The sequence below is a fragment of the Lupinus angustifolius genome, chromosome LG15, assembly GCF_001865875.1.
Source record: "Lupinus angustifolius cultivar Tanjil chromosome LG15, LupAngTanjil_v1.0, whole genome shotgun sequence".
In the NCBI taxonomy this organism is placed as follows: Eukaryota; Viridiplantae; Streptophyta; class Magnoliopsida; order Fabales; family Fabaceae; genus Lupinus; species Lupinus angustifolius.
This window is the reverse complement of record NC_032023.1, coordinates 15,436,941-15,450,441: the sequence shown is the minus strand read 5'-3', so window position 1 is coordinate 15,450,441 and position 13,501 is coordinate 15,436,941. Positions and strand designations below refer to the sequence as shown.

The window sequence follows — 13,501 nt, the reverse complement described above, 5'->3', positions numbered from 1 at the left end:
CATTTATGTACCGTTTTTATAACAGGCGGGATGAGGTGCCTAACACATTCATCATTCGTAACTGACTCCTGAACTTAAATGTTATCCTTGAACCAATCAATCCTTATTTTAAAATTTGTTTTTCATCTTTTTCCCGCTAAAAAATATTGATAACGACTACGTTGCATTTATTTATATTTATTCTCGTCCTGCACACGAAAGTGGGTAGCAACAACTATCCATTGTAATTTATTTCATTTTATTTATCAAAAATCAGCAATTAACTAATGGAGAAACAAACAATAACATCTAAAGTCTCACTCTTATTAGGTAGAGTGGTAGATCAATTTTTAAAGCATGTGACAATATTTTATTATAAAACGGTATCAACTAACCTCTAAATAATTTTTATTTGGTTTTCCAGGATTTTTCTCGATTCCCCATATATAAAAACTAAATTAACATACAATTGATATATGTTTACTAACTTTCTACTAATAAAGTCTAATATATTTTGATGTTTTTTAATATTATTTTAATTTTTTTTTATATTTTAAAAACTCAATATATATTTATATTTTACTTTCAAATTACACCCGTTATTTATTATCCACATTTTCACCAACTATTTCTCACTTTTTAAATTCAATTTCCATGAATTAAATGAAATTATTTTAGTTAGATCATATTCAACTTTTATTTGTACAAAAAAAATATTCAACTTTTATTTTTTTAAGGGTGAGCAAGACTCAATCCTAATTGCTCACTCACTTTGACTCAATCATGACTGACCCAAATATGGTTGGGTTCCATGTGGTCTATGGTCAAGTTTGAGTTAAAAATTAGACTCGATCAATATTTAGGGTTACATAAGGGCAATAATAAAGCGACCTGCCCTGTCTCATGATCACTTGTTTGCCATATTTGTAGGTGCCTATTCTATTGTATACAAAGTAATGACACATTTTTAATCTAAATTAACATTGATTCTTTAATTTTCATGATATATACATATGTGTACATGAGGAGTGACTCAGGTGAGAACATCTCTGATATAAAAAGTGAAAGAACAATAAATTTGAGTCTTTTAATCAATTGTGAATGAATAGGATTAAAAGTTAATTATTAGTCACATGATCACTTAAGAAAGTCATGTTCAAATAACTTCTAATCTTGATTGTTTAAATAAATCCAATAATTCATACTAATTGTTCTTATTTCTTATAGTAAACATTGTTATCTTGTGAGTCACATGTACGTGAATAACAAAATATATACATATATGTTATTTCATATATCAAATCACATACATAATAATAAGTAACATGAAGAAAATTATCTAAAATATATATTATAATTAATCGGGTCTAGGTTCAAATTCAAAGGTTGGTCTGATCGAAATTTAGGATTGTGTTAGTCTTTAAATCTAAGATTAGGTTCAGGTTCAATAAAATAACCCGATCTACAATTATGACTGTATAAGAAACAAATCTTACCCGACTTATATTCTCCCCTCTCAAACACTAATTTTTTTGAAATAGATGAAGTAATTATCATAGTTTTTTCACATTTATACTCAGAGTTAATTTGATAGAATACAAAATATTTTCTTCACAACTATATTAAGTTAATAAATATATTTCTGGTTGATTTTTTAGTATTGAACATTCCATCTTAGTATATACATTATCATAGGCCTAATAGTTGTGTATTTTGGTTTAGAGTTTGATATATATGGGTTTAGAGTGTAAATTTTTCCACACATAATACATCATCTAAATTCATATATTTATTTTATTTAAGAATCAATAACGGTGAATAATAATGATCTGATAAATAATTTTTGCACTATTGACATATAAATATTATACTATTTTGTTTAAGTATGAGCCATACATTTCTATTTGTTATAATTAGTTTTGAGATACTTAATCTTCATGAATCACTTTATGATATGATTTCTAATTTTCAATAGTAAGAATATGGAGAAAATATTTTTCAGTAGGAAAGTCAATGATGGTGAGGAAAATAGGCAGTGAGGATGGGTATTGGCCTATTGGGTAGGTTATTTTCTTTTGAGTCAGTGCTTGGGCTAAATCCCAGGTCCCCTTCGTGTTGGATACATATATAGATTTTGGTCTTCCTTTTGGGCTTTGCTTTCTTAAATGAAAAGCCTATAAAATCATATTTCAATCCCAACACCACCTAAAAACGTATAATTACGGAATATTTCTCCTCTCCTGGATCCTTAAACTTTTTTGGGTGTCACATGTGAGGTCTCGGTCCAGTAGTGGACTCTTCAATACCGGAGAAGCTTATTCCATAATTAGGACAATCTTGCAACTTGCAAGAGACCATTTTGCACGTCATCTAACTTTTGCATGAGATGTGAATTACAAGTTTGGAGCGTGTTAGGTTATAAATTGTCTCATGCAAAGACCAAGCACTAAGGTTCCTTCCCTTATTGTTAGGACATTGTTCTAAGCTCCAATCCATTGTCATTAATAAAAGCACTGAAAAGTAAGTATTAAAAAATGGTGAAAGGTACATTTCACCAAACTTAATTATCACAATCTCAAGTGCATTAAAAAGAAGGGCAATAAATGAGACTTCTAGCCTTTCTAATGCACCCTTTTACCTTATTCCCTTTCACTCCAAGCAAGCAATAAGCTTTTCTGAAGCCAAGAGTTTTCAATTTCATGGCCAAAAACTCTTCAATTTTTTTTTTTTACTTTTTATCTACCACAATTTTTTTGTTGTTGATGAGCTTTGTCTAGCTACTACAATTGGAACTCCATAAATCACATATAGCGATAAATAAATTCACACCTCAACAAGAAGAGTGCTTGTGAAAGCTCTATATAAGCCACATTCCATAACATCTTAATAAAATAATTTCGGAGTAACATCTTCTCCAGTATTGAATTATGAGATAAATACAAGTTTTACACTTTTTAATTTAAATTTGGATGATTAAAAATAATTATATCATCTTAATCTAATACTGACTCTCCAAAAATAAAGAATATATGATTTCGATAATTTGTGTCAAACCATTGTCCAATAACATCAAGTGGATAATCATGAATATCTACCTGAATAGTAATTAAGACATGATCCGTGACTTATAATCATGTGATTTATTGCACTTACAAATGGCCTTCACAATAGTAAGGTCTATATAACATAGAGGGTAGGCATTCTAAAATGTACTACCTTACATCCCTACAACCTAGTTCATATTTTGCATTATTATATGTCAGGATAAAGGAGTTAGAGGAACACTAACATATATGGAAGTGTAGGTAATAAACTATTGCTACATCTGTCTCGACTCTGCCTAATAAAATGAGTAAATTAGTTTTGGTTTGCATATTTCTATAAAATACATCATCCCTAGAATCGAAGAGTCCAATATTAGATAAGACAACGACATGAATACTTTAAAAACCTATTAACCTGTTATGAACTTATATTTTAGTATTAGACTCTATAATAATATGAGATTCGATCTCCAATGTTGGAAGGATATAGACCTTTTGTACCATATGTGACAATTGAGTGATACTCACTATTCAGTATTCACTATTATGTGGTGGTTTGGCAGATTTTTTATTTTGTGGGACCAATTGATTTAGGATGCAAAAATGGACATGCCACCCAACTTATATGGCGTGCTAGCAAGGGTTCAAGCTCGTGAGTAGTGACTTATTACTTAGTCACAAGAAGAAATCTACAAAATAGATTTTTATTTATTTGCTCTATATCTAATTTAGAGGAAAACATTTGACTTGTTTCTCCAAAAATATGATTGCTAAGTTTGTACTCTAAAGCAAATGACCAAATTCTTGATGTTTAAAATCACAATGTCATTAATTATTTAATGGACTTATTTGATGGTTATATAAAGACAAAGTTTACATCACTATTTAAAACTTCAAGTACTTATTTGATGATATTTTTTAAAAGCTTATCTCCTTGATCATATAACCTTCGTGAGACCAAATAATATATTCGTCTTTAATTTGATTATGTCATTCTCTGTTTTATTTCTTGATCATAATATGAAGAAGAAGAAAAAATTATCCACAAAATGAAAGGATATTATTGACAATATAAAAAAAACTTTAACATACATTTGTCTATAAATAAATCCCAATCTAAAAAAACACATTCTCCAGCTATGAATCTTCTTAGTGGACGTTGATAAAATTGTGGATAGTGGGGAACTAACCCTCACCAATGATGATCTTTTTGCACAAATCAAAAAGATTAAAGTTTTAATTCCTCTAAGTATTACTTGTTGAAGTTGTGAAGAAGATGTTGCTCTTGACCTTGGCATGATTTTGATGAAAACTCCAACATCACCAAAAAGAAGAAAAAGAAGAATACTTATAAAGACAATGAAAATTCAAGCTTCAAGATATTCAAGACTTTTAGTCTAAGTCTAAATATGTACTTCTATCATATACTCTTAATTATACAATAGTAGTAATGCTCAAACTATTTTTTTAAGAAAATTGAAACACTTTAAAATACTTAAAACAATTTTAAAAAATATTGTGTAACGAGTTACTTCATCTAAGTAACAGGTTACAAGTGTAAAAAAGAGCTATCCAACTTAAAACTGATCAGAGTAATCCAATATTGTCTGTCTTTGAGTAACAAATTACCAGTGTTATTAAAGTTGAGTAAACGATTACTCAATTTGCTGTAATCGATTACTCAGAGTTATTGCATCAAATTTTTAAATTCAAAGTGAATGAGTTTCAATCCAAAAGACATGTTTTCATTCCAATCAATTCCTACCCTTTCAAAAAAACATTTTGGCCGATTAGAAAGCCTATATAAAGGCATTGAAACTCACAATCACTATACACAACATATACACAACTCTTATACAAATTTCAAAAGCTCTTACACATATTCTGAAATTATTTTACGCACTTTTTGCAACAAGTTCTTAAACTTTCAAAGTTGCTTTTTCTGAAGTTGCTTAAAGTGAAAGTGTTTCAAGTTTACAAACTTATAAAGAACATTATTACTAAGTATACTAAAGGGTTGTTTGGATTGCAAGTTACATCACTTTCATACTTGCAAAGGCAATTCCGCCATTGTTGTACATTCTTCATTATTATTGCAGAATACTTTCTTTCATGGGGGTGTGATAAGAAAAGGGATTAGAATCACTTGGAAATGTGTTTTCCAAAAGTGAATAAGGATTAAGGAGTGTGTAAGGTACATAGAAATCTCGGGTTGAGATATTGTAATTGCAACTCATAATCTTTAGTGGAAAAATCTCTTGTGTTGCAAGAGTACTAGACGTAGCCTTCGGTGGACAAGAAGGTGAACCAGTATAAAGCACATGTGTACTCTATTTTCTCTTACCTCTTTGATTTATTCTTGTTTATTTTCTGTAATATTGTCCGCTGAACTTTAACTCTTCATCTTAAAGAAAAAGTTGTTATAATTTCTAAGTCAACTAATTAACCTTCCTCTTAGTTGCAATTTCAGTCTTTCAGAAGTAATTTACGAATCTATTAATTGTGAAACGTTTAAATAATAGTTTAAAAAAATTAATGTGATTGATGTTTAAATACAAATAATAGCTTAGAAGTTAGGTTGCACAAGTTAAAAGTGTAACGTGCAAAAGTCTCAACCAGTGTTGTTAAAACCGTATCGGTTATCAAACTGGTCAGGGTACTGGTATAGTGGTATAGTGGTTCAACCAGTGGTTCAGTAATTAAACCGCATGCCGGTTAAACCGGACATACCTACTTATATTTATATATATATAAACCTATAACAAAAAAATTTCAAATAGTTAAATACTCAAATTTATAATCCATATTTATAATCTACTCAAAATTCACATAAATAAACAACTTTAAGTCTTTAACAAATTCAAAGTCTAAATTAAAAAACATATATCAATCCAAAAGTATCACTTAACAACCACAAAATATAAATAAATGACATAACTTCACAACTCACTCTATAAAACAAATAAATTTAGAGTTTTAACATTTAATATCAAGGAGTCAAAGTTATCTTATATGAATATTATATTTTTCTACCAAATCCTATCTTCAGACAGTACTCCAAGATTACACAAATGTCACTGAAATTACACACGAATGTTATGAACCAAAATATGTAATCTAAATATGTTTTGGAAGCATGTGCCTTGAAGTGTTGAAGAAGAGTTGGAAAGATGGGTATCCTTGTAATGAGTTTTTAAGTTTTTAAGTTTTTTTTAAAAAAAAAATATATGTATAAACCAACCGGTATAGTAAAATACCGGCCGGTTCGCCAGTTTTGACCGATTTTTGACCAATTTTGACCAGTTTTGATAATTGGCCGGTTCAACACCTGTACCGTACCGGTTAGGGGCTCTGTTCACCGGTTTTCCGGTTGAACCAGCCGGTACGGTATGGTTTTTATAACTATGGTCTCAACCTATGTGGCAAGAAATTATTACGTGTTTCAAAGATAAGAGAAATAAATTTAACTTGGTTATATTTTTATGCTGTTTTTTCAATTTACATTACTAGTTAACCATATACCATTTTATATTTTATATTAGAGGAAATAGAATTTTTAACATTAGGTTTGAGGATAATGAATTAAAATGAGAAATAAAATAGAATTATTTTATAAAGAGTTAAAGGCATAATGTATTAATTTTCCATGTTTTATTTGCTTTCCACTTTTAATAATGGAGTTAAAGAAATAATAGAACCAAAACCTTGATTGTTGTTGTAATATATGAAAAGATGGAGATCTAGTTACTTCATAAGTAATTTAGAAAAACTAATTCACATCTTAGCTCCTAAATATAATGGTTAATATTCACTTACTATTCAAATTATATGAACTATTATAAATGATTAAGACATGAAATAAGTTATTCATGTAGTTATGTAGTTACTAGAACCTCTACTAAATCTGATGTATTTTCATAATAAAATTTTATCATCCATTTTAAATTAGCATGTCAAAGTTTACATAAATTTATCTACAATAAAACCAATAGTGATAATGCTTCTTAACATTGACTGCATCTTAGAATTTTTGTGTAATATATACAATGGGCACAGATGGAATATCATGCGTGAAAATGATAAATACCAACGGCGATATAGCAGGATTATAGTTATTACTACTAGCCTCTCTCTTTCACACATGCACACTCTTCTCTCTCCTTCTCACTCTCTCACTTCCTCTCTCCAAAACTCTTCATCATAATTCACAACAACAACAATCTTGGTATTCTGCTAAACGATCCAAACAACACATTCCTATATATGCATGCCAAAAATTCCACTACTATATATAATATATACTATGTAATTAATAACATTTGTTTCAGTACCAGGTTTGTTGTTTCATTAGACATTATTTTTGTTACTTTGTCTGAGTCAAAGTTAGAACACTTTTGATATGTGTCTTGTTTCTTATGTCATGTATGAATTGGTAATCATGCATGTAATGTTTTGACACAGATGGGGAAGAAAGGAAGTAGTTGGTTCTCATCTGTAAAGAAAGTTTTCAAGTCATCTTCTAAGGATTCTACTGTGCCAGACAAGAAGGTATTATCATCCATTTCTATTTCTATTCCTATTTTATTTATTGTCTTCTTCTGTAAATCATTTGCTAGGGTGCTATGCAAATTGCAAATCATCTTTGTTATTAGAAGATTTTTGGAACATTAATTTAGTTGTATATATATAGAAAGATTATGTTATCAAATTTTCTTCTGGGCAATGATAATTTATTTTATATCAAAATAGCCTAAAAATCCCTGATTGGTAAATGTGATTTGTGATTTGTGGTTTAAAAGATTGATTCATAATTCATATTTCTCTCGGGACAGTTCATAATTTAGGAGGGAAGTGGACACCTTGTGTATAAAATAATTACCAGATTAAGTTGTTCAAATAATATTTTTCTTACTTATCATGATACTAAATCTGTCATCTAATGATAAAAAAAGTATTATTTGAAGACTAATTTGGGTCATTAATCTTTTAAGAACTACTGTAAATTAAGGTTAGAAGAATATTTAAGGACTACATTAATTATTTACTAATGGCTTATACAGAACAATGCGGTTAGCATTTTTTATTTTTTATTATTTTTTTTCAGTTTATAAAAATTTCCACCTTATATGAAACTGGTTACACTTGACTGTGACCAAAGGATGCATTATTTTAATATATACATTTTTGATAACTTCAACTATGCATTAAGTCATTAACCAATAATTCACATCAAGTCATTGAATTTCATCATGACCCTTTTTCCTCAATCCCCAACCACCAAAAACAAAAGCAGAAATTACATATTTGCAGTGTAAGTAATGTTATCATCATATCCTACCTTACACAATAAAGTCTAATAATATCTTCACCACTAAGTAACTGAATTTCATATTTGTTGTTATTGTCTTATTATATATGCAACCATATAAATGTTGAGATGCTTGACCCTTAGGACCATTAACCCATTGAGGTATGCAACCATGTGTTTATATGGTCCCATATAGTGTGAATGTATTTCAAATATTTTTCTAGCATTTGTGTCACATAGTTATCATAGCACCTAACCCATCACATCATTCATCTTGAAACTTGATCATCATGCATGTGTTTCCTAATGTTAAATCTCCATCATCTTAAGCTTAACACATTATGTTTGATAATTTTTTCTAGCCAATGATTTTCTTACTAAAATGATAGATAATTAGGAATTGATCCATGTTGTGATTTTCAATTTCACAAGGACAAAGAAGAGAAATGGCAACATGAAGCACAAGAGGTTGTGACTTTTGAGCATTTTCCAGTAGAGAGTTCACCTGATGCCACCAATGAGGGGAGTATCACATCCACACCTGTCACTGAAGATAGAAATCATGCCATTGCCTTTGCAGAGGCAACCGCCGCTGCGGCCGAAGCCGCGGTGGTGGCTGCTCAGGCTGCTGCTAAAGTTGTGAGGATGGCAGGTTATGGGCGGCACACGAGAGAAGAAAGGGCAGCAACTGTCATTCAATCTTACTACAGAGGTTACCTTGTAAGGCCTCCTTTACTTTTCTCATACAAACTGTAGTAAATATTCTTCTTTTTTATGTTTGAGTTTAATTAGTGAGTGACGTGAACGAATGATCATTTGTTCAAATCTTGAAAACAGTCTTTTCGTTTGTGAAATCTTGAAAACAGTCTTTTCGTTTGTGAGAGGATTATCAATGATTCATGCATTTACACTATTAAATACACAACAACTTTTCTCCTTTTGTTTTTCAATATTTGACTATAACTTGTCTTATCTCATTTTCTTGACACTCTAGTTATGGTACACACTGCACGTTAGACAGATGTGTGAGTAGTACTTTTTGGGCCATAAATATGCCACCAAATCCCTATGTTTTACAGTTACATGTATTAATAATACATAAATGGCACTTGCAAGTTGCAGATATATGATTGCATTTATCTTATTTCAGACATCAAATATTACTACATTTATTTACTAAGTGAACTTATATAGGAACTATTTGTATCCAGAGTGTACAAAGTATCTCAAAACTAACAGGTACAACAAAATTCTCCTAATTAGGTTGGGATAATAAAGGAGAGAGAGGGGTACAAACTTCATGAATTGCTTAAAGTTAATTACTTCATCATTTGGTTTTTATGCTTAATTGTGCATTAGCTTTACACATCTAACTCAACTCATCTCTTTTATCAACTGATATCTCTACTTCGTGAACACATCTTTTATCCCAAACTTGGTAACACTCCATGTACCCATTGTTTTTTCATTCGTCAGAAATGTAAAGTTAATATATATTTAATTCACTTTTTACTTTTCTGACCAATGAAAAGTAAGAGATACAAAGTTTGGGAGAGAAGAAGTGGCTCCCTCTACTTAATTCTAACTTGATTTCAAGTTTTTAGCCTTTGCAGTGTGAAATAACTCTCTTTAAGCCTTAAACTATCTTAAACATCCTACTCAAACGTTTATTCATTAAGCTAATAAACTAAAAATAGCTCATTTGCATATGCTTCTCTAGCATCCTTATTGAAATAAGATAAAAAGAACTTATAAAAGGTCATAAGCTATTTTTTATGAGTGTTTTCATAAGCCAAATAAACTGTATATAAGTTTTTCCAAATGCTCCCGAAAATATGAAGCACCACGTTATGAATGTTATCTAAGCATGGCATACTATACTACTATTCTTGTGAGTGCTATGAGTCTATGACTATGCATTGTAATCCTAGTTCTATTGCAATGATTATGACTTCAAACTTTAACTAGTTGATGACGAAGTAAGGCCAATTCCAATATGATTTTCTAAGGGACGTTGAACTATGCAGGCTCGACGTGCGCTTCGTGCTTTGAAAGGATTAGTGCGGCTGCAAGCGCTTGTGAGGGGACATAGTGTGAGGAAGCAAGCACAAATGACAATGAGATGCATGCAAGCATTAGTGCGAGTACAAGCAAGGGTAAAAGCTCGAAGAGTCGAATTAACTAAGGAGAAGCTTCAGAGGAAATTGGAGGAGCATGAACAAAGAGATCTCAAGATGGAAAAAGTGCCTCCTAATAAGCCAATGAGCCCTATGACAAAGTTGCACATAGATGGGTGGGACAACAGGCATCAAAGTAGCCAGAAAATTCAGAGAAATGATTTGAGGAGACATGATGCTGCAATGAAAAGGGAGAGAGCTCTTGCATATGCTTTCAATTCTCAGGTTATTCATTCTTTCTTTGAAATCACTTTTCATCACTTGAAACCACTACCATAGTTTCATCATGTCCTTGTTTATGAAAGTTAAGCATGTAAGTAGGGTACAAGTCAAAACAATAATCAATCAAGTAGAAAAGCATAGGAATGACAACATGGTGGATGAATTCGGATTTGTACTTAACCCATGACTTAAATATCACTATCAGCTTAATTGTTTGCTCAATATCACTTGTATACACACATTTTTCAATATATCCTTAAATTCTTTTATTCTTCTATATATTTATATTCTGACTCCATCAATAATGAGTTAAACTCCTCTCCCATGTTTCTTTTTTCTTTTAGTTTGAAGAGTAAAAATATATTATCACTATAAATAAGAGGATACAAGTGTTATTACATGTGTTTTTATAATTCACAGTAGTATGTAGAGGAGTGTGATTCTATCAATAATGTGAGGTGATTCACATACAAATAAATGTGCATTAGAGAGAACCCACATGCATGTGAATCAATTCCCTATGACAGACGTAAAAACAAGGACAGTTTGACAAAAAAAAAATCAATTTTCCTATTCATTGTTAATGATTTTGTTTGCAGCAACAACATCAATATTTGAAGATAGACCCAAATGTTGATGTTATTGGAAGCTATGGAAATGAGCATGAAGCAACTGAATTGGGTTGGGAGTGGTTACAACGTTGGACAACATCACAACCACACCATGTGAGGCACTTGGGCCCCCCACATGAGATGACACTAACTACCTCAGCCACAACTACCACAGATGACATGTCTGAAGAAAAAACAGTTGAAATGGACATGGTTGAACCTTCTTCATACTCAACCCACTCCAACATGGGCCTGATGGGCCAAGACTTTCTTGATTCAAGCCCATTGTCTGATAGGCACCACCAGAGACAGTCCAGTGCTGAGGTACCTAGCTACATGGCCCCAACCCAGTCGGCGAAGGCCAAGGTTCGAAATCAAGGCCCGTATAGACAACGGGCTTCACCTGGGCCTAATTGGAACTCGTCGATAAGGAGAAACTCTGTTAATGGGTTGGGCTGTGACTCATCTGGCTCTGGTGGGGCCACTGCAGCTCGCAGCTTTTCAAAAAGCCCAAGCCCACAAATCAATGGGGTTCGTATCCAATCGAGACGGATTTCGAGTGGTAGCCCGGATAATATTGGCAGTGAGGATTGGGCCTTTGGAGCTCATGGTTGGCCCTGCCATGATTAATTTGTTTATTTTCAAGTTATCAATAACTATAATAGCATGTTTTGTGTGGTCTGAACTTTGGTCTTTCACTTGCATTGGTATTTATGGACAGTTTTAAATAATGTTGGTTCAGTCAACAATAAGATTTGGGATTGTATAACCCAAACAAATGTATTTTTTTTTACCAAAAAATTAATATCTAAGAAGCCCATTTAAATTTTCAATTCCTGTTTCATGTGTAGGTAAATATGTGTATCTTTTTTGGCACAAGAAGTATTAATGTTTGAGTGTTTTCTTTCCATGAAAAATGTTGGAGTTGATTTAAAGATCCAAGACTTTTGATCTCATGTCCCTCAGACTAATAGTTGTTGGTATTGGAAGAAAATTCACAACATTAAAATTAACCAGTGGTTACTCATGAGGCAAATTACTAACTAGAGATGCTTATTTTAATCATATTTGTGGAGGTATAGTTGGAACTTACCTTAGTTGGGATATTCAATCTGCCTCGTTGATAGAGAATGTAAATGTAAAGGTCCATTGGAGAATGGAGCTAAGTATTAGATCTAAGGGTGTAAACAGGCCAGGCTAAGCCAGACTTTGCCTTAAACAGGCCCAGCCTATATAGCACATAGGAGTCTGGGCCTGGCCTGTTTAAAAAAATTTTCAAAGCCTAGGCCTGACCTGTTTAAAAGCCTGACATGGCATGTTAGCATGTTTAAAGACCTATTATACTATATGCTTATGAAATAGGCTATCATGTCTACATTTTAATGGGCATATAGGCTTATTTTTAGTTAGGCTCATCTAATTATAATAATTAAATTATATTTTTATATACATTTTTATATTAATATTACACATATATAATAATATTGCTTATATTAAAATAGTATAAATTTCAACATTCTTATATAATATAACTAAATAGGCCGGCCTGTTAGGTTTTATAGGCCTTTTAGGTAGCCTAAAGTCTGGTCTGTTAAGCTAAATAGGCTTTTTAGAAAGTCTGAGTCTGGCTTGTTCGTGAAAAAAGCCTGACCTGATCTAGCATGTTATAGGCAAGGTAATAGGCCCCTGATAGGCGGCCTTACCTGTTTCCACCCTTAACTAGATCCCAACAATACCAATATTCTAAAAGTTTAAAACATGATGTTATTTTCAATGTAGAAGTGAAGTGTAGGTGCTGTCATGTATAATGAGAAAAAGTGTTATCTTTAGTGGCAAATTCATGGGAGCTTCAAAATAGTTTGAGCCCAAATTTTAGTGAGGCTACTACAGAATAAAAATACAACTGAAGTTTGCTCATGAAGCTTCTCCAATAATTGTCCTAATAGTTGGTTAACTAATCTTAGTTAAATTGATGACCTTAATTCAACTTAAACTCATTTCTAACTCACAAGCTTAATTCAACTGAAACTCCTCAACTACACTTCTATATTGTGGTCATGACCTTAGTCTATAATAGGTGTAACTTCTATAAGAATCAAAATTGTTGATATCAATCACAACCATACCAAAAATCTCAACTTATTTAAAAAAAATCCCCCA

General features: G+C 31.5%; 1 protein-coding gene across 3 annotated transcripts; it reads left to right on the top strand.

The window, feature by feature from the left end:
* On the top strand, positions 7,159-12,188 carry LOC109328142 (protein IQ-DOMAIN 1). 3 transcript variants are annotated; one of them, XM_019561450.1, is made up of 6 exons: positions 7,160-7,357; positions 7,485-7,571; positions 8,764-9,051; positions 10,359-10,733; positions 11,330-11,551; positions 11,588-12,170. In XM_019561450.1, the coding sequence occupies exons 2-6, from the start codon at positions 7,485-7,487 to the stop codon at positions 11,969-11,971; spliced, it is 1,356 nt and encodes a 451-aa protein (XP_019416995.1). In that variant the 5' UTR covers positions 7,160-7,357; the 3' UTR covers positions 11,972-12,170. The 3 variants fall into 3 exon arrangements, with proteins under 3 accessions (XP_019416993.1, XP_019416995.1, XP_019416994.1); XM_019561448.1 differs by having other exon boundaries at positions 7,159-7,357; positions 11,330-12,170; XM_019561449.1 differs by having other exon boundaries at positions 7,170-7,248; positions 11,330-12,188.